The sequence below is a fragment of the Pelodiscus sinensis genome, chromosome 3 (genome assembly GCF_052426305.1).
Source record: "Pelodiscus sinensis isolate ZL-2025 chromosome 3, ASM5242630v1, whole genome shotgun sequence".
NCBI lineage: Eukaryota > Metazoa > Chordata > Testudines > Trionychidae > Pelodiscus > Pelodiscus sinensis.
Genome location: NC_143054.1, coordinates 142783341 through 142805418, shown reverse-complemented (window position 1 = coordinate 142805418; position 22078 = coordinate 142783341). Strand labels below are relative to the sequence as shown.

At 52.4% G+C, this 22078-nt stretch overlaps 1 protein-coding gene across 2 annotated transcripts in view; it reads right to left on the bottom strand.

Moving 5' to 3' along the window:
• Positions 1-21649, bottom strand: part of TMEM151B (transmembrane protein 151B) — a 29796-nt gene extending 8147 nt beyond the window's left edge. Inside the window, exons 1-2 of one of the 2 annotated variants that reach the window (XM_075925058.2) lie at positions 21078-21649; positions 4971-7098 (exon numbers count right to left, since the gene is read on the bottom strand). In XM_075925058.2, coding sequence (XP_075781173.1) covers positions 5662-7098; positions 21078-21167 — 1527 coding nt within the window. In that variant the 5' untranslated portion in view covers positions 21168-21649 and the 3' untranslated portion in view covers positions 4971-5661. Of the gene's footprint in view, positions 1-4970; positions 7099-20941 lie in introns of both variants that reach the window. The other variant, XM_075925060.2, reaches the window with a different exon arrangement.
• Positions 21650-22078: the final 429 nt, after the last annotated feature.

Genomic DNA, 22078 nt, shown 5'->3' with positions numbered 1-22078 from the left:
AGCAAGTATGTTGGCAGCTAGAGGGAATACAATGTGGCTGAAGAGCATTAGTCAGCCTTATCCTCTATGAAGGATGTATTCACCCCTCCGTGTGCTGGGATGGGAAGGGGCCTGGCTGCTGTCCAGTGCATCGTGCTACGTGAGTAAAAGCCTGCTGTGTCAAGCATTGTGCTAAGAACAAACCCTAGTATAGGGGACAGCAATAATGGGCTGAGAATGAAAAAAAAGGTTAACCCTTCTCCTCTCCCTTTGCAACCTAGCTCCAGCAGGCTCATACCTTCATAATTCTGTTCTCCACATATATAGGGAGAACCGCTCCATGTACCTACAACAGGGAGAATAAAATTACCCATAAGAGATCTGCAGAGCTGTCCAGAGAGGAGCAATCACTCCTCAGATGAGCCTCAGCTTGCAGGATAATAGCCCATTAATGCTTTGCTCCCTTCCCCTCTCCTAAGCTGGGTTTCTTCATGGCTGAAATTAGGACACAGGGAATGAATCTCTGGCCAGGAAAAAGTTGCATAGTCCAGCAATCAAGTGTCTGTGTATAATAAGAACATGGAAGAGAGTGGGCACTCTGGCTCTGCAGAAGGGAAGGCTGAAGAGAGAGGCTACATAGCTGCTCATGCAGAGAAGATGTTCCAGAGAGAAGCAGGGCCAATTACTCTCATTAGTCAATGGAGGAGAAGTAACGGGATTAAGAAAAAGCAGGGAGAATTCAGGTTAGATATCAGGGAACAGGCTCTCATGAGATGAGCAGACGGGAAATGGAACAAGCTGCCAAAGGAATCACCATCACTAGCACAGATGTAGCTGAGATCAGACACTAGGCTGCAGGGAGCATGGAGACCCAGGCTGTTGAGACAATGCTGCTAAACCCATAGTCACGTGGGGGCAGGGGTGTCGCTCAGTTCCCCATCACCAGGGAAAGGGTGAAATGCTAGTGGCGATTATTGCTTCACACACTGGATGACTGGGACATTGTGCTGACAGCATTGATAACTTGCATCCCATGGAGAATTAAACTAAGTATGAGAGGGAACGTCTACACTAGCTCGTTAGTTCGAGCTAGGTAGGGTAATTAGGGCAAGCGGAGTTGCAAATGAAGCCCAGGATTTAAATATCCCGGGCTTCATTTGCATGTTCCCGGGCGCTGCCATTTTTAAATCCCCCTTAGTCCGAACTCTGTGCCCACGGCTACACGCGGCACGGAGTAGGTAGTTCAATTAAAGATCCTAATTCGAACTACCGTTACTCCGAATGAGGAAGGGAACATGCAAATGAAGCCCGGGATATTTAAATCTCAGGCTTCATTTGCAACTCCGCTTGCCCTAATTACCCTACCTAACTTGAACTAACGAGCTAGTGTAGACGTACCCTAAGTGACTAGTCGACTATCCCATAAGCTTATCAGATAGTTGAGTAGTGACTCAACTGGTCACTCCCCCGTCCCCTTACTGCCTCTACTCCCCCGTCCCCTTACTGCAGCAAGAGGGAGGGAGCAGGAGCTGGTGTTGGGGGGAAGACAGCTTAAAAGCCAGTTCCCCCCAGCACCATCTCCATGGGGGACGGGGAGGCAGAGGCATAGCAGAGGAATGGCGCGAGCTGGGAATCAGCTGATTCCCGGCTTGTGCCCAGTCCCAGATGCCGCATCTCTTCTCTTTAAATGCATTAAGAGCCAGCAGGCTCTTAATATATTTAAAAAGCAGAAGCGCAGTGGGAGTACCAGGTGCAAGCTGGGATAATTGATTGCCAGCTCGCGCCTGGTCTCCCCCACTGCCCTTCAGCCTTTTAAATATATTAAGAGCTCCATGTCCACATGTGGCAGAGCCCCAAATCCACTCTGCGATTCGAGCTGGCCACCAGGTCTGCATAAGCACGGCTTATCCCAGCCCAGGGAGGGGAAATGTGTGGACTGAAAGGGATTGTCTCACATGCCTGGCTCCATTGTAACTCAGGACTGAGGAGGAGGGAACCAGAGAGGCGGATAGAGCCTCCCCTCCTAGCCTAGTCTAGTCCTAGTCTGATCTCAACTACATCCGTACTGGCGAGTCCTTTGTCAGTTTGTTTGATTGCCCGTCTGCTCATCTCACGATCTCATGTTCCCTGGTGTCTAACCTGAATTCTCCTAGGGGGCAGGAAAGTCAGGTGAGACACAGTCCCATATAGTTGGGGCAGCTCTGAGCTATCCTCCTAGGGACCAGAGCTGGGTGACTGTTCCCATCGGTGTGTACCAATGCCTAGGCTTGCAGCTGCACTGCTCCCCTCAGCAGAATCTCAGCAAGTGCAAAAGGACACAGGAAGGAGGCAAGGGTGGAGGAGGGACACCCTGGAGTGCTGGCCCTGCATGCTACGCTCTGTCTTAGGCCAGTGCTTAGAAAAAAGAGAAGCTGCTGGATTCTGAAGGGATTAATTGGCCACTGGCGTGTCTGATCTCAGCATTTCCTTCCCTCAGCCCAGGGGACTCCTCCGCTACATGGTGAGAATCTCACTTATCTGATGGGAAGGAGAATCTTAATTTAGGTGGACAGCTGGATTTATTAATGGGCTAACATCAGGAGAGCAGGGAGGAGGCAGTTGGGCTGCAGAGGCAAGTTAGTTAGTGGCTTTATTGTGTGTGGTCACACAGACATGTGCAAGCACAAACTGAGTCTGTCCTTTTCACATGAGACAGGTGTTTATCTGTCAGTGCTTACCATCCCTCCCCCTCATGGCACAAGCTTCCCCCCCTGTATTCTAGCATCTGGTGCCCAATGTGCGCTGCCAGCTCTGGTAGGTAAAGGGTGGATTCTCAGGGAAAATAAGGCTGTTATTTGCCTTCCTCTCAAAGGATACGTCTACACAGCAACATTATTTTGAAATAACTTAGTCCACGTCTACACAGCAGGCAGTTATTTTGAAATATTGTCAAGCTGGAGGACTTCTTATTCCGACTCCTGTAACGCTCGTTGTACGAGTGAGGACAGCTGGAGGAAGTGTGCTCTATTTTGAAATAAGTGCTGTGTAGACGCTCCCAGTTTCAAAATAAGCTATGCAATTGATGTAGCTCAATTTGCGTAGTTTATTTGGAGTTAAGCCTTGCTGTGTAGACGCACCCAAAGTGGGGAAAGGGGGCCTTAGGAAAACTGTTGAGCCTATAATGAGTTCAAGAGATGCCATGATATTCTAATGCAGAAGGCAGTAGAGACCGAGCTTGTGGGCCTCAAGAGACATTATCTCATCACCTCTTTCTCACACCCTAGCATAGGCTTTGAAAGAACTCTGTAAAAATACAGCCCATTACTTTCCTTGAGAAATGGGCAGACCAGCAAATACTTTTCCTTCTCCCCTCCCTTCACCAAGAATTTACGGGCCCGATCCTGCAAATCCTATTGTATGGAGGCGCCTCACTGCCTCCAGTGAGTTAGGACTCCTCACACGCGCAAGGGCTTGGAATACTAGGAACATGCTGAAACGCCGATCCCTCTACGCATGTGTGTATGAAGAGGTGAAAGGGTGGCAACCACCGTCAGCCTGTTTCAAAAAGTGTTCAGATTCCAGTGTGACATGGCTGTGGGGCAAAGGCCACTCTCTGCAGCCAGGTAATGGGCCATCAGAGATTTCCTTGAACACTTTCCAAAATGATCCCCTCTTTTCTAACCACTCTCTGCAGTTTAGCAAAGAAGAAATGCCTCATGTGGCCATTCCTGCTGCTCTCTGAGGACCCGATCCTGCCCCCATGACCAGGGGTGAGCAGAACCACTGATTTCCAGTGACTACTCATATCTCTCTAAGGGTCATTTTCAGGAGCATGAGTTTGTAGTGTCAGCTCCTGAAAGGCCTCACCCACAAGCCTGACCTGGCAGGAGACGTCAAGCACACGGTCATCACCCTTTCGGCCCTGATCCTGCTATGCTTTTGTATGGAACAGGTGGACCCTCTCTGACCAATGAGACTCTGTGTTGATGCGGGGGCCACTTACATGAATCCCATCACAGGATTGGGACCTGAAAGAGGAACTGTTTTCTCTGCGGCAGACACCTTATCTGAAGGTTCTGTTTCCTCCCAGCACCCAAAGCGGGGCAGAGAGCTGCCAGTCATGCTGCCTCTGCTGGTGTTTACGTGCTCTCTGGGAGCTGGCTACTGCCCTCAGGTCTCTTACCTCCTGTTAACCTGCTTGCAGACTGTACAGAATCTGGGAGCATGGCCTCTGCAGAGTACTTTGAATGTGGTGATTTCCATTTACTGTTCAGCCTGCTAGAGGTTCCACCCCAATAGTCTGTGCTAGGAGAGAGGCACCCTAAAGAGGTTGCTGGGCAAGTTGTATACAGTAGTCCCCTGAAGAGCTTGGGTAAACCCATCAGAGAGCAATGTGGGATGCAAGAGCTGAGGATCATGCTGAGAGGAGCCCTCTTGTAACCACATAGGCCAAGGGGGTTGCACTGTTTTAGATTAGCAGCCCTTCCCTTCACCAGCAGGGACAGCAGAAACTCTGGGCCTTTCTACATCACCATCCCTCTCATCTCCAGCCCCTCCTTGATGCAGAGCTCTGAGGGCAAACCCAGCTTCCCTTGACTAGTGACTGGAGCCAGCTTGACCCCACATAACACTTCCCCTTCCCAAGACCCACCAACCTGCTCTTCTACTGTGAATAAGTAAACTGCAGTTGAACCTGACAGAACCTCCCTGGGTGCCAGACTCCTCGCTCGGCTGAATTAATTATTAGACCTTGCTCACTTCAAAGAGCGGGGGCCCCATTTCCCCAACTCATCCCTTCCCCACAGGGATTCTTTGACTATCAGGAGACTCTCCGCACACAACAGGCACCTTGGTTTGCTTTGCCAGCCGGGCCTTATCCTGCCAGACCTACCGGCTTCATGCTGTGACTGCCCGGCTCTGCCGGCTCCAACCCTTCCTCAGTATGTTCCTTGTTGCTTCCTGCTCCTTGCTACCCCACACCAGGAAAGTACTTAGAATGCTTTAAGCGTTACCTAGGGAATGCCGATTCTTGGCCCTGGTGAGCTGAGGCGAAGGACTCATCCCCGGGACTCTCTGGCGGTGATGCCCATCCCAGCAGCTGAGAACAGTGTAACAGTCGGCGCACAGTCTCAAAAACGGGGGAAAGTGTTGGCCTGGTGGTTCTGAGCATTTCCTCTACTTCTGCCCTTCAGCTCTGTGGGCCCAGGTGTCGCAGGATCTTTGGCGCATGAGCAGTTAATCGCCACTCCCAAAGGGAATGTGCTGCCAGTCTTTGCTCCGCTCAGACCACCATGTACCCTCTGCAGGAGAGTAAGACCGCAGCGCTGGCGGGCAGGGCGAAGATCACAGGTGCAGCAGGGCATTTAGCACGATTCCAGCCAGCCGGGGCCTCTGGAGACAGAGCTGGGAAACGCAGCACCTCGCTCCCACCCTCCTTTTCTGTCTTTTTTTTACATGTTGTGGTTGGTCCTGTCATTTTGCACCATGCCACAGACTGCCACCCCCTCCTCCATGACAACCAAGGGGCTGTGTGGCTGGGAGAAAACGCGGCAGCTGCTGAGCCTATCCTCTGAGCTCAGGAGACAGTGACCTCTCCATCCCACAGGCTGAGTGGGGCACCAGAGCCTCTTTTTCCTGGCTATCCCCTCCCTTCCCAAGTGTCTGTGTCTGGCTCCATGGTGGGAGACCCTTGCCGCCCTGCGCTCACAGTGAGGTCTCCATGCAGGACCCGTTCCGATGGAGGTGGCGGTGGTCATGGTTGAGGCATCCCTCGTTGCGGTGCACAATAAGGACGGGGAAGTAGAGAGCGTCCTGGTAAGCAGGCGGGTCCTCCTCTTCCACGGTGACCTGGCTGGAGAGGCGGGTTTGCTCGGTTGGGCAGCTCTGCTCGTTCAGGCTCCCGCTCCGGCTCTGCCAGAGGCAGCTGCGCCGGGAGCCGTAGAGGCGGCCCAGCGAGAAGCGGCTGCTGCTGAAAGGGATCCTGGGGCTGCCATTGCAGATGCTCAGGGCACTGCGGGAGAAGATGGATGAGCTGCTTATAGTCCTGTGGCACCGCTCGCAGTTCTGCCGGTAGCCCCCATACCTGCAGGCAGAGTAGCTGGTGCAGCTGGAAAGCCCCACCAAGTCCATCAGGACGGCCTCTGAGTAGCTGGGTACGAGCTGCTGGTTGGACCGGATGTGCCACTCCAGCTCAGTGCTGTCCACCGTGTTGACACGCGGCATCCTCCTGCAGAAGGAGCGTTCCTCAGCTGGTGTTGCTGCCATGTAATCAAACCCAAAGAGCTTCTCCACGTGGTAGTGGACATAGGAGGTGCGGTACTCATTCAGCACTCGCAGGGGCCAGGAGAGGGTCAGCAGGGCAGCCACCCAAAAGACATAGTGGGACACGTACCAGGGCAGGTTGTCTGGGTCTGAAAAGGCCACCATGTACTCTTTGAAGTCCACATTCTTGAGGTGCATCCCCTCCCTGGCCTCCATGTAGTCGTCCAGCCCCTCGTTCTCCGTGAAGAAGCGAGCGCGCTGGGTCAGGTAAGAGTTCTCGGACTCCACGTTAGCGAAGCTGAAGCATTTGGTGAAACGGAGCCGAGTAGCTGGGTAGCTCTCGAGGTCCATCAGATCCTTGGAGATGTCCTTGACCCCACAGTTGGAGTAGTCAAACTCGGCCTCTGCCACATGGGTGTTAACCCTCTCGTGATACACCTGCGTGGTGGTGTAAGCATCCCCGTTGCGGTAGCGAGTGACCTGTCGGGTCCTCCGGACATAGTGGTAGCTGATGGCTTTCCACCAGATGCACGGGGTGGCCTGCTGCATTCTCTGCACCCGCTCATGCACGCTCTCCACATCCACCTTGTACTGGAGCTCGTTGCGGGTGTAACAGTGCCAGCATTCCACCAGGTAGACCACATAGAGCATGACGAGGAAGGCCAGGGGGATGTAAACGTAGCCGTTGGAGCAGGGGCTATCGTGATACATCATGGACTTGCCCTTGTAGGCACTGTCAAAGGTCAGGCGGGTGACCTTGGTCACGTGGCACCAAGTCATAGCTCCCATGCAGCCGTACATGAGAAGGGACAGGAGCAGGCATTTCCAGTGGGATTCTCTGCAGAGGGACTTACTGAGGGACTGTTTCACTGGCCGCTGCTGCTCCATGTGCCCGGGGGAAGCAGGGAAGAGGGGGAGAGAGAACAGGAGGAGACGTTAATAGCCTTCAGTGGAAAGGGGAAAGCCAGCCTGCTGACCAGCACCTTGATTAGCTCCAGCAATTAGCTGGCTAGAGAATGAATCACAGACTGTTGACCTCAAAGGCAACAGATCCCATTCAGAGGCTACTCCTCGGAGATAATCCTCTCGGCTGGCAGGCGAGAGGAGCCAGAGGCTTGCGCTCTGTCTGGGGATAATGCTCCTGTGACTGGCGCCCCACTCCTACATTGTGCAGCCTCTGGATACGGCACTGGGAGTCAGTACCCACTTCCTGCCATGCCAGGGCTGCCACCTGCCCTCCTCTCCCAGGAGACATGAACGGGCCATGCTGCCCATGCTTGGCAGACGTGGACGTATGACCCTGCCCTCCAGACTGACTGTGGTCACACTGCTCCAGTCACCAACCAACACCAGAGTAGAGCAGTCAGGAGCCCTCCCCCTCTGGTGCTTAAAGACAAAAGCCGTGACCTCCAGGACATCTTGGCAAGGGCAATCCCACCCCGACTGGGAACGGTCATTCCCGGGTCAGGTCGTCTGCAAGCCTGTGCCTTGATTCACTGTCGGCTACAGCCCCAGGCTCAGCGGCTGCCTTGCCAATGCCTGGTTGCCTGCCATGAGCATGAATCAGCGAGGTGCTCCCCTGCGCCGCAATGCCGCTTGCCGGGCAGCTGTGCATGAACGACAGTCCAGACATTAACCTGCCAGGTGCACTAAAGGCCCTTCTGCAGGAGAGCTGCACTGGGTTGGTCCTCCAATGGCTCCATCAATATCCGAGACAAATAGCACTGCACATGGAACCCTGCTCTAGCGTGCAAGTTCCCTACCCCCCAGTGACCGGTGGCGCGCAAAGGCCCCCGCCCCAAGCAGTGACCTCTCACATGCACCCTCCAGCACTGTGACAGCAACTGCCCCCATGCATGTTCCCGACGCCCCCATCAATGCAGCAGCGACCTTTAGCGTGCAACTCCCCCATCTCCACCCACTCTCAAGCACTGCAGAACTGGCTATGACACCGGGGTGAAAAACCTTCTGGAGAAAATTGCTTTGGGGCCTTTAATGCACAGGAGTGGACAGGATACTAGTTCTATCCCTCATCTAAAACACAGCGCCTGTACTACAGCAACCCATAATGCTACGATACAAAGGATTTGGTAATGACTCCGGAAGAGCTCCTCCCAATGAAAAACCCACGCCACTTCCTGAAAGATGTCCCATTCAAAAGCACTGGTCCAAACTAACCCTGTTTGGGGACTGTTCATATGGTGCATTACTGTGCAGCAAGCCACAATAGGAATCTATGCACATCAAATAACACAGCAATGTGCAGGCAGACGTCTCATGAACATAATACCCCCTCCAGCTTTGAGCTGCTAGTAAAGCAGTCGTTAAGAGGCATTGGGACCTTAGATTTGCTATTCTCCTTGGGTATGTCTACACAGCAACATTATTTCGAAATAATTTAGTCCGCATCTACACAGCAGGCAGTTATTTCGAAATGTCAAAATACTGTCAAGCTGGAGGACTTCTTACTCCCACTCCTGTAACCCTCACAGTACGAGGAATAAGGGAAGTTGGAGGAAGAGTGCTCTGTTTCGAAATAAGTGCTGTGTAGACGCTCCCAATTTCAATTTCAAAATAAGCTATGCCAGCGTTTCCCAAAGTGTGGTCTGTGGCCCAGTGCTGGTCCTTAGAAAAATTATCACGCACAATCCTATTAATTTGTGTGACGGGGTAGCAGCACCCCGCACAGCCGAGCGCATCTCTCTTGGGAGAGCCTGCTGCTGCAGCGTCTCTGCCAGGATGCCCAGGCGGCAGGGCTAGATCTGGCAGGTGCTAGGACCCAGGGAGAAGGCCGTGCCACCGTGCACACTGAGGCAGAATGCCCACAGCTGGGGGAGCCAGTGCCGGCCAATAAAGCGGCCAAGATTGGGACCGGGGGAGGGGAAGGTGGAGTGTGTGGAACAACCTGCCAGACAGGTAGGGCCAGCGATACAATTTATTTGTATATTCATCATTTGCTTAATGTTACCGGTCCTCCAAAAGCTTGTTAATGGGTTTACTGGTCCCCAGTATCAATTGGGAACCACTGAGCTATGCAATTGATATAGCTCAATGTGTGTAGCTTATTTTGAGTTAAGCCCTGATGTGTAGACACATCTCTCTAGCTTAAGCAAGAAGAGATGCTTAGATGCATTCTCCGTTGGTATTACAATGTGTGAATAACTGTGATTCTCTTTGTCTTCTGTGTATTTTAGGCACCATAGCAGTGAACATTTCAAACTTATACCAACATAGCAATATTGGTCAGGGGTATGAAAAAAATGACATAGCTAGCCTGACAAAAAGCCCAATGTAGATGCAGCTATGCTGATGCAAAAGAGCTTCAGTCAGCGTAGCCAATGTCATTCGGGGAGGAAAAGCTACACTAACAGGAAAAGCTTCTGATGACATACATTATCTCTGCACTAGTGGGTTATGCTGGCATAGGCTTCATTGTATAGACATCGCCTCAGGTTTTATACCCAAAGCACAATTAACCTCTGGAACTCATTGCCACAAGACATGACGTTCAAGCCAAGAGCTTAGCAGAATGACACATTTATGTGAATAATGAAAACATCCAGGGTTACATTAGAGAGGAAACAAAAAACGGATAGAAACCCTCCTGCTTTCATGCATCAATAACTAATGGATAGTGACAGGAGGCTATTTCTCCTGGGGGCAGGTCATTTCTTAACACACCTCTGCAGCATTTCTTGCAGCTTCCTCTGAAGCAGCTTACATTAGCCACCGTACTGGGCTGGCTAAGTGGACCACTGGGCTGAACAGATGCCACAATTCTCTGTTGTTGTTTGTCCATGATAGGGAAGCTGAGCCCCCTGCAATTGATAGTATATGTAAATAACTGTGTATTTGGATGAGACCCTAAGAAACATGACACCAAATGAGCTGCAGGGATGGCAAAGACCACACTTGTGAGAACTGCGGTTCCTCCTCCTGTTGCCTCCTTCTCAACATCTTCAATGGTGCCCTATCCCCTGTACTTTGCAGATTGACTGATATGCAGCCCTGTAAATGTACAATGGTGTTGTCACTCACTTTCCCTCCTATAAAATACAGTGTTGGTTGAATGCAGTTGTGACATCCTATCCCCGAGGTGGCTGCATTTCAGCAGAAAGGGGAGCAGTCCCTTCATGTGCCCAATCCGTTAAGTGTTTTGGGCTGCAGAATGTGACAGGAATCGAATATATTATTTACAGTCACACAGTCAAAATAATAATCCCATATATGATTCCATGCTTTCTCTGCATTACTGACAGCACTTGAGGCTACTGAAATGGACAGAAACTTGACTTGGCTGCACTGATGCTGTCTGTTCAATATGCATGCTTCTCTTGGCTTGTGTCCCTGAATCTTTCTAGAGTGGCTCGTTTCACTCCCTAATTCTTCTGCACTAACCTGAAGCAAGCAGCTGCTTCTAGATAAACTTTTCCCATTATTATTATTTTTGTATTGTGCTGTATTGCCATAGGACACAGGAACCTGAGTCATGGACTCTGCTGAGCTAGGCACTGTACAAACACAAAACAAAATGATGGTCCCTATCCCAGCTGCTGAACTGTGTATCAGACAAGAGATAGAAGATGGATACACACATAGGAGAAGACTGACAGGGGACATGCTAGCAGTTTTCAGGTATCTAAAAGGGTGTCACAAGAAGGAGGGAGAAAAATGGTTCTCCTTTGCCTCTGAGGCTAGAGCAAGAAGCAATGGACTTAAACTGCAGCAAGGGAGGTTTAGGTTGGACATTAGGAAAAACTTCCTGCCTGTTAGGGTGGTTAAACACTGGAATAAGTTGCCTAGGGAGGTTGTAGAATCTCCAACTCTGGCAATATTTAAGAGCAGGTTAGACAAACATCTATCAGGGATAGTCTAGTTGGTGCTGGGTCCTGCCATGAGGGCAAGGGACTGGACTCAATGACCTCTCAAGGTCCCTTCAGTTCTAGTGTTCTCTGATTCTATAGATAGGGGAGTACAAGGAACTAATGAGACAGAATTGGCCCACATGATGATATCAATATACTCATCCACCAATATTGCTGTTATCTGTTTGGGTCTCTGATAAACTTTATCTAGAATCAGAAATTTTGCATTTAAAAATTATTTTGTAACTCCTATGAAGGGGCTGACAAGCCCCACGCAGACCTGGAAAGGGTTAACAAGCTGTTAGAATCTCAGTCAGCCCCTCCTGCTACTCCTGTAGTTGATGTCAGGCCTGAAGGAAAGGGCTAAAAAGGAGAGCTGGCTCAGTTAGGGGCTGCCTGGTTGGGAGAACAGAACAGCTTTCAGTTGGGGAAGGAACAGTAGCTAGAGGGAGGCACTGAACGACACTGCAGTTTGTCAGCATTTCCCCGGAGGGAAGGTAGACCTGATGTGGGACTATTTGGGTATACCTGGGACCTGATGATGGTTGTTAAGCCAGGTCATGGCAAGGGGAGCCTCGCCAGACGTGCAGTGGGTTGGGGGGATAAACAAATAACCCTATAGGGGTTCAGAAACAAGTTCAGCTGGTGCAAAGATTCCTTTAGCTGGCATTTGTTTCGGACTGTTACTTTAGACTCTGCTACACCAGAGGGGCGCTGGACTTTTGCAGTGAGCTGGCCAGCAGGCTCAGACATGTAAGCCACTGGAGCTAGGAGGAAATTCTGTGGGGGAAACAGGCTAAGTATGGCTATAGTGCTATGCTGTGCCAGGAGGAGGTGTACAGGGGATGGCCATCTTCCATCATTTAAAAAAAAAAAAAATAGAAATGCCAATGCTCTTAACTTCAACAGCTCTGCAGGCACCCTGCTGAGCTCACTCTATGTAATATAGAGCTGGAAGGGACCTTGAGAGGTCATTGAGACTAGTCCAGGCCCCTGCCCTCACAGCAGTACCAAGGACCATCCCTGACACATCTGCCCCAGATCCCTAACTGGCCCTATTGAAGATTGAACTCATAACCCTAAGTTTACCAGGCCAATGCTCAAACCACTGAGCTGTCCCTCCCCCTGTGTAGAAGCTTTACTGACTGGAAATGTTACCTGTGCTTTTTACCCTGAGGTGTTTCCTGTCTTGGTGCACAATGAATGAATGTACTATCCCCAGTGTGCATACAAACTTAATGGGCATGCACACTTAATGCCCTGTTCTTTCAATAACAGCCCACCTCTGGCTCCTTTCCATCCAAAGATCCCAAAGTATTTTATAGACCAAGGGTGAGCAAATTCTGGCCTGCAAGCCAGATCTGGTCCACAGGGTTAGCCCCTAGGGGCCCCCACCTCCATGTTCACTTGCACCTCCGCAGGTATTGGAGGATCGCAGCTCTGCTTGGCCATGAACAGTGATTTGCGGCCAACCAGAGCTATGATCTTCCGATACCTGCAGAGGTGCAGTCAACATAGCAGCGATGGTCTTCCAGGGACTAGCCCTGCGGTCTGCTGTTTTTTATTGCCCACCCCTGTTATAGACACTAATGAATTCAGCCTTAGAACCACTCCAATGGCAAAGCTAGGTCAGTACGGGGGTCACCACAGGGAAACTGAGGCACATAGAAGGGAGGGACTAAATTTAACATCTCTATCTCTGTACTGTGAAATCTCCTCCAGAAAGAGGTACTCTTAGGCAGTGAGTGGTGCAGAACACCCTGGCTATGAGGCACCAATGGATGCCTTGCTGGGGAGCTGGAAAAGGGAATCAGCAAGGCTGGGGGAAGCAACTAGTCAAGGGACTAGTTGACTAGTTGCTTACATCCCTATACAGAGAGGGACCATCAAAGAGGTATTCTCTAGCTTCCCCCTTACAACTCATGGGGCGCAGCCCTGACTTAGCAGTCCGAAGTCTGCTTTGTGGTGCAGCAGCAGAATTCCTGCAATGCTAAAGGGCAGCCAAGCACAGGAGGCCCTGGAACAGGCCTCTGTCAAATCCTTAAGGCCCATACCAACCTCAGGTGAGTACATGTCGAGTTCACTGGCCAATGGGGAGTGACGAGCATGCAGAAAGCAGGCCGTATTTGCAGTAACTCACAAACAGGCAAAAGGAATCAATCAAATAATTCAATGTGCTGTATTATTGGCAGATTGGGCTGGGGGCATCAGTCCAGAAGGAAGATGGGCCCCAGGACCTGTAGGGCTTTAGGAATAATAAGCAGAACCTCGAATTTCACCTGGTGGCCAGTGCAGGGTGACGTGCTCACTGGCCTGCCCTGCTTAGGCGACAGACACCACTTGCTATAACTTCCAGGTAGCCCTGTGACTGGTCCAAGGGCCTTTGCAGTTACCTATCCAGGGCATGAGGAAGTGCTGCAGGCAAACCCTTTATCGTAGGAGCTGGGTTCAGTAGAGCTCTAGTCCATGCATCAGCCTCCTCCTGAGACTATGCAGCATTGAAATACTGCAGCGCTTTACAGGGTCACAGGAACCCTGCAACAAATTGTGCACACACACACACTCCTCTCCTGGGGCTGTGAATTTACTCTCTGTGAGAGACCAACAACTCCAAAGCTATCACCCCCAGTGGCTACCCAGGAAGGAGAGCCCTTTCTCTGGGCCCCTGGCTTCAAGGAAGAGAACCGGAGACATGGAGAAGCCCAGAACATCAAAGCAACCGGCATAAGGGAAATCCCTTTCCTGCCAGAACAGCTTCTCTCTCAGCAGTGGAGAGTGCACTGCAAGTGTGATCTGCCCACTACAGCCCTATGAAATGAGGCGAGAAGTTTGTCCTACTTCGTTGTAAACAGGGTTTCCCTCTAGCTGAGTTCACTGCCAGCCACAGTCTGTCTTCTATTCAGGAAATCTGGTTTTAACACCTGAACCTCCGCGAGTACAGATTCTTCTGCTGCTGACAGACAGGAGCAGGAGTCAGTCCTTCTGGCTTCCAGCCCTGGCTCTGACACTGGCTCACCACATGACCTTGATCAAGTCTCTTCATGTTTGTGCCTCAGTTTCCCACTCTATGTAGGAATAATACTCCTGAGCACAGTAGGCTGAGTCCCCAAATGTTTGTGAAGTGCTTTGAGGTACTCAGATGGGAAAGGTAAAGGGTAACATTACTATTTTCAGTTTGCATGCCCTAACACAACAATAACTACTTCACCCAGGTTCTACTTCTGACATCACCAAGATTAAAGATGCTGAAACCCACCACAAGCAGTCAATGTTATTACTGATGCCGGAGGCAGAGTGAACCCTATTTTACTCTCCTCCAACTGGACTGGCTGCTGCAGGGCTGAAAGGAACAGAACTTCTACCTGGCAGTGAAGTGAGTTCATGCAACTCAAAGAAGCGTGGAGGGTAGGAGGTGGAGGAAGAAAATCACCCAGTCATTGTTTAAACTAAACTCTTTGAAAGGCTCTCTGATCATGAGATCTGGGGAATCCCCTCCTCCAGCACATGGGAGAATCTGAAGAACAGCAGAATGGGCTGTATGGGGCAACCTTGCCTCTAGGAGACCAGGTGGATGGACTAATTGACCCTTTTCTATATCTTTGCTGCTGCTTCAACTTTTAATAACAAGCAAATCGACATCCCTTAGGGCTCTCTAGGTGACTTACTGCTCTGGTCAGATCTCTTTCCAAACAATCCCACCTTGCCTACATCTGTGACCCCTTTATTTAACAAGTGACCTAAGCTGTTCCTAGACATCTGGGCTGCTGCACTCTCCCCTAAATGGACCCAGCCCATGCCCAACTCTGCACACACGTACATACACACACACGAGTGCACGCACACACTCCCCCCTACCCCTAGGTGATAGTCAGATTAGGAGAAGCTGATCACATCTATTAAGAACACCCTTGAATTCTGAACACACACCTGCTCCCCAACCCATCTCCACGGCCTTGTAGCACTCAGCTTTCCAGTGTCATCCAAGTAGGGACTGGCCAGGGGGTTGAAAGGTCCCATGTGTCCCACAGGCAGAGCTCCAACATGCTGATGTCATGAGCCCCAAGGCAACAGAGTGAGGTTCAGGTGGCCTCTGCGTAGAACAAAGGGGCAGTAAATTGCAGATTAACCTGCTGGGAGTCATTAGCAGCAGTTTCCATAGCTCCACCTTGCAGATTGCTTACATCAGATAAGAAAGTAATAAGCCTTATGCCTGTCCTGCAGCAGCCAATCCCTAAAACAAGACTTGGAGGCTACATCTAGACTGCAAGCCTCTTTCGAAAGATACTTTTGAAAAAGCCTCATCTGAAAAAGAGCATCTAGACTACAACCAGTACTTTTGAAAAAACGAGGCGCTTTTTCAAAAGACAGCACCCAGGCAGTCTGGATGCTCTCTTTCGAATGCTCTCTTTCGAAAAAGCACAGTTTACATTACATCGCGCCTTTCTTCAAAAGAGCACTTTCGAAAAAAGGCGTTCTTCCTCATAAAATGAGGTTTTCCGTGGTCGAAAAAACTGCCACATTCTTTCGATTTACTTTCAAAAGAATGCGGCAGCAGCCTAGATGCAGGAGAAGTTTTTTCAAAAAAAGGCCACTCTTTTCGAAAAAACCCTGTAGTCTAGACATATCTGGAGGGTGCCACACCTGGGAAACCCCATAGGGTATGTCTACACTACAGAGTTAATTCGAACTAACAGATGTTAGTTCGAATTAACTTTGATAGGCGCTCCGCTAGTTCAAACTTAATTCGAACTAGGTAAACCTCATTTTACGAGGACTAACGCCTAATTCGAATTAGCTAGTTCGAATTAAGGGCTGTGTAGCCACTTAATTCGAACTAGTGGGAGGCTAGCCCTCCCCAGCTTTCCCTGGTGGCCACTCTGGGCACCACCAGGGAAACTCGTCTGCCCCTCTCCCAGCCCCGGAGCCCTTAAAGGGGCACAGGCTGGCTACGGTGCCCATGCCAGGTGCAAACCTGCCAGCACCCAGCCAGCAGACCCTGCACCTGGCATGGCTCGAGGCAGTCATCCACTGCCACCCAGCCCTCCGCCTCTTCCCGGGTCCAGGCTGGCGGCTCCCGGGAGCCTGCCCGGGTCCGCAAGAGGCGGACCTCATCTACGACCTCCACACTAGGCACAGGAGAGTGGCCGTCTAGGACAGGCCACCCGGGAGCAGGTTTGCATGAAAATCAAGGTGGTCCACTGAGACCCCCGACCCTGAGCCCTGAGCTTAGAATGGCCGTACTGGGTCAGACCAAAGGTCCATCTAGTCCAGTAGCCTGTCTGCCAACAGTGGCCAACACTAGGGACCCTGGAGGGGATGGACTGAAACAATGACCAAGCCATTTGTCTCGTGCCATCCATCTCCAGCCTTCCACAAACAGAGGCCAGGGACACCATTTCCACCCCCTGGCTAATAGCACTCCATGGACCCAACCTACATGACTTTATCTAACTTCTCTTTAAACTCTCTTATAGTTCTAGCCTTCACAGCCTCCTGCAGCAAGGAGTTCCACAGGTTGACTATTTGCTTTGTGAAGAAGAACTTTCTGTTATTAGTTTGAAGCCTGCTACCCATTCATTTCATTTGGTGTCCTCTAGTCCTTCTATTATGGGAACTAATGAAGAACTTTTCTTTATGCACCCTCTCCACATCACTCATGCTTTTATAGACCTCTATCATATCCCCCCTCAGTCTCCTCTTTTCTAAGCTGAGAAGTCCCACTCTCTTTAGCCTCTCTTCATATGGGACCTGTTCCAAACCTCTGATCATTTTAGTTGCCCTCCCCTCTCCCAGCCTCTCTCTTCCCCTCTCCCACCTCCTTTTCCCAGTCTCCCCGAGTTTTGTTCAATAAAGAGAGTTTCTATTTTTGAACACACATGTCCTTTATTTTGTACATCAGGAAGGGGGGCTAGGGAGGGGTAAGTGGAAGGAGGTGAGAGAGGAATGGGGTATGAGCCCCCGATGGGGAGGACTGGGGTGGCTCTGTGGGCTTCTCGGGGTGGAAGCTCTCCTGAAGCCCCTTGTTTGACCACCCCTCCGGATGGCAGCCTGCGGCAAGTGCAGACGGGCTGATGGCCGAGTGCTGTGATGTGCCTAGTGTGGGCACTCAGGGCACTCCAAGCCAGGACTGCTTTGCAAGCGGGGAACCCCTGAGAACTGTCTGTCCGGGGTAGGGGTCGGGTCCCTTTAAGCACAGCCCTCGACTAGCCTGAGGCAGCAGCTCCACACTCTAAGTCCTAATCTGATGCCCTGCCGGCACTGTTTCCAGCCATCCTTAACCTCAGTTCAGGGTCCACTCAGTGTGGACATGCTAGTTCGAATTAGCAAAACGCTAATTCAAACTAATTTTTAAGTCTAGATGCACTAGTTTGAATTAGCTTAGTTCGAATCAACTAAGTTAGTTCGAATTAGTGCTGTAGTGTAGACATACCCATAGACTTCAATGGGCAGGCTCCATAGTTGGATGTCCCTTGTCTGACTTGGTGTGGATGTCAGACTCCATCTGCGCAAAGCCCATAGCTGTACCCCACATCCCTACACCTTCGCTGCGGTACCGTCCAGAGGAAATACCTGGCTCACCTAAGGCTGGCAGTGCTGTACATCCGGGTAGGGGAAGGCTGTACATCCAGGACCCAGTGGCACTAAGGCTTCCAGATTACACCGGGATGTGAGGAGGATTTATTCTACCCATGGAATAAACAGGGGAATAGCGATGGCTCAGGTCCCCATAGCTTATTTCCAGGCCTCAGTGCTTGCTGGGGACAGCCTGGAACTGCCACATATGGATGTCTGAAAAATGCCAAGCTCACTTGTACCACATCCACAAGGGCAGGATGGCTCAGGGCTCTGCAGAACCGGGCCAGTTTCTGAGTGTGTGGGTGTCAGTGTGATAGGTGGAGGGACCAGAGTCACCCCGGTGGAATTGCGTGGCTCAGTGGAGTGGCACTGGTTAAGCCCAGCATGTGTGTAGCAGACAGGACAGAATTGTTTGGATTCCGTCTAGCTTTCAGCCAGCCATACCAAGTCCCTGGGAAATCGGTGCTCTGGTATGGGATGTGACAATGCAAGGCATTATCAAGGAGGGCAGAGCAATAACGGTTCCCCTCACTTTCATCTCCATGTTGGCCAGTTTCCTGGCTCAGCCCGAGGGTCACCTACAGCGAGACAGGAGCTGGGCATGTTCCTTAGGGACTCAGTCTTTGTGATCAATGAATGCAATAGCACATTCCCCCAGTCTCAGTGCGGAAATGTTCCATCTCCAACAGGCCCAGCGGCCTTGGACAGGCTCACCACGGAGACATTACTGCTTCCCCCTAACCTTAGTGGTGACTGGGCATTTGAGGGAATACATGTTTTTTTCCAGGTTTGCCTTGAGAGATAGAGATCAAGAGTGACCACAAAGTATAGCTGTCTGGTATCTATGTGACATGAGCAGATGTGTCTCAACCGGATTCCTAGGGAGCAGCTGTCTACATTATGGAAAACACCGGCATGGCTGTGTAACACATGCTAGGAGAGTAAGAGGCTTTGTCCTTTTCTAATGGAGGGTCCACATAAGGAGATAAGAGCCTACTATAGCTGCTGGCTAAGGGAAATACTCCTTTAGCTCAAGCAGTGGAGTAGCTCAAACTTTTAGCACTATTGGTCCCAGACTCAAACCCTCCTGTCAGCACAAACAGGATTATAATATACTTGACATCCTTGTTGGCAGCTTCAGCAGAAAGATCAAAGACTAGACTAAGTTCTCACAGTTCTCAAGGCAGGGAGTGGCATGTGTGAGGGATGCTGACCCTGGCATGGCTCATCTGATACTTCTACACATAGAGGCTGTCATTCTTCAGGGCTCTTGCTGAAGCATCATTCATCAGTCCTTAGAGTTCCATGAAAATAACACTCATTAAAACAAAGACACCCCCTATCAGCTAGGCACTCAGTTCTCTGAGGCAGCATCACACTCAGCCTTCCCCACTATAGACCTGCCTGTTCAGGTTGAAAGAGGTGAGGGGCCTTGTCCCAGTCTACAATGGGCACCTTCCTGCAATACAAAATCACCCTGCAATTTGGCGCTAATTGTCAGCATCTGCTCAAGAGAAGCCCTGGACTCAGGAGACTATTGGTCATGGAATGGGTTTGGGGCAAGGCAGTTAAGAGGAGTGTGGATCAGCAGGACAGCTGTGTGTGAGAGCCCAGGACTGGAACTGCAGGGAAGAGGGGACAAGTCAGGAGTGAGGGTCAGCAGGATAGCTGCGTGTGCAACATTTGCACAACTTCCCTGTCCTTCCCTTCTTTTTCTCGTGCTCCAGATGGTGTTCAAGTCTTCCACAAAAGTGTTCACAATTAAACACATTCTGGGCGGGTGCTCACAGCGCAGCACTGCCTCACAGATCACTGGTGGGTCATCTTGGTCAATGCTGCTTTATTCCCTGGGGGATCCTAATCAGTGATCCTGCATCTCTCTGGTAAACATAAGGACTGCCTTCCCCCCCGTCCTACATGCCTCTGGCTGCCTGTAGCACATACAGCTCCTTGCTGTTCCATGTCTGAGGCTTGGAGTCTACAAGCATGTCCATCAAGATGCTCACAGTGCAGCTCTATTCCTGGAGCCAGGGAGCACGTGGCTCCTAGCCTAACCTAGTCTGCACTTCGTGCCTCCTCAGCATTCAACCCCCTTGCCCGTAAAAGCCCACAAAGAGCAGCTCCATCTTCCTGGCATGCCAAAATCCTGATGTGTCCCATGGAGCATCAGCTGGGGAATCTCTCTGTTTTCTACATCAGCTGGGGACACTCTGTCTTCTGCTAATCAACCCTCCACTCTGCCAATCCATCTTCCTTCAGGGGTAATCATGAACCTGTGCTGGCCCCTGACATGCTGCCAAGAGGGTTTCCCATATTCTTACTCGGCACCACAGCAAGAATTCCTTTTAATGCAGTAAGCCAACACTTTTCAGGTCAATGCCCAGTGCTTTCCCCCAGGCAGGAACAATAAACCATCTGTGCTTTCTGCCTCCCAAAACATTCAACCTTTCCACGCTATCCCATGCATGTTCCCCTCACATCCAGATCTCCTGCCCGGGGGGAGCTTTTCAGTCCCTGAGTATGTATGACTGCTCCAGCTCTGAGCAGTAAAGGCTCAGCTACCATGGTGATAAGCACAGAATGAAACAAGAGTGAGAAGGGAGAGAGGGATGTATAGCTTGTAAGTAAGGAAACAGCTAGATCATTCCTATGGATGGTAATTAGGTAGCTGGATCCTCTCACACCCACGCTGGCTAAATCTGCCCTGTCAGGTATGAGATAACTAGCTGAAGGGGGATCAGCCGCCAGACAAAGGTTTTCCCTCGCTGTGGCAATTCAGCACTGGCACAGTCCCTTAGACATCCCATCGGCCTAAATTTGACACAGGTCTCCATTACCTGCAGTCTACTTGGACATGCTTAGGGCAGTGAAAAATTTGCTCCCTGCCGCTGACCAGTCTTACCTATCTCCTACCCACTGCACCACACAAGCTGGATCCAGGGAAATCCTGTAGGTCCCCTCATGTCTACCCCGTCTATTCCCTAAGGCAGCCCTGGAGCTCATGGCCCGCGGCCACGGGGGGGTGGGGGGGGGACGGAGGGTTCCCCAGCACGGCCCACCCAGCCTACCCTTCCCTTTGTTCGCTTGCACTCCGGCCTCCCTAGGTCTCAGCCGGGGCCTCGGCACCCACCGGGGGCTGCTCTCCCAGCGCTCCCGGCACCGCAGAGCGGCTTCCCCTCCCCCTGCCAGCGGCCCTTGGGAATGCCCGAACCAGCTGCCTGCGGGGTGCGCTTGCCTGCCCCGGGGCGCCCGAGCCGGGCCGCGAGCGGAAGGTGCCGTACCTGGATGCCCAGCCCCGGCCCGGCCAGTGCCGGGGTCTAACCCCGCGGAGCGGAGCCTCAAGCGCGCTGCCATGCCCGTGCCGTGCCATGCAAAGCCGCCCGCATGCAGCCGCCTGGCGGGCCGCGCCGTCCTCACCTCCTCTCGGCCCCCCTCCGCCTCCTCCGCCGGCACCGAGGTGCTGCTGCCTCTCTCGCCGGTCGCGGCCGCCGAGGCTGGGGGGGACATGGCGGCGGGCGGCCCCCCGGCGCGGTGCCTCCCCGCTGGCGCCCAGCAGGCGCATTATCCCGCCAGCAGCCCGGCGCTTGCCGAGCGGCGCGGGGCCCGGGGAGCCGCCGCCGCCGCCGTGCCCGGCATGGCCCCGAAGCCCCGAGGCGCTGGGCGGGCGGGCGGCAGCCCCACCATGGCCAGCGCGGGCCGCTCCAGTCGCGGGGCTAGTCCATGGCCTGGCCGGGGGAGCCGCCGTTGCCGCAGCCCCCGAGGCCGACCGGGGGGTAGGGAGGGGGGGGGAGGGGGGCGGGGAGCCGGGGGGGATAGTGGGAGGAGGGGGCAGGGGCGGAGAGCGCGGCTGCCCTCGCTCCTCTCTCTCCCTCTGCTGGGAGAAGTGTGACCTTGAGGCGGCAGCTGCCTCCCTCCCTCCCTTTGTGCGCCGAGCTCGCAGTGCCCGCGGGAGCCCCCTTCCCCGCGCGCCGCCCCTTCCCCTCCCCTCCTCTCCTCCCAGCGCCGAGCGCGCGAGCTCGCCGCAGCCCGCCCAGCCCCTCCGCGCGGCGGCTGCTAGGGCGGGCGCAGGGGGACCCCGGCTGCTGCCTGCGTCCGGCCCCGCGCTGGCGTTCTCCTCGTGCCCCCGCGCCTGCAGTTGGGGGCTGGGCGGGGTGGCTCGGAGCCCGAGGGGGCAAAGCCCCTGCTCCAGCTCCCGCCCCTAGTGCGTGCGGGAGCTCCTCCAGGCCATTCCCGCTGTTGTCCCTGCTGAGCCCACGGAGTCGGCAATGAGCTGGTTAGGTCTCAGCCCGGGTGTTCAGATCACAAACCCCATTAGTAGAGCCCTGCAAATCTGGGGATCTCTGCTTTATATCCCGAGCGGATATCCCCCGCAGATGCCCATGCAGATATTTCCTATCTAGAACCCTGCAAATTTTCGA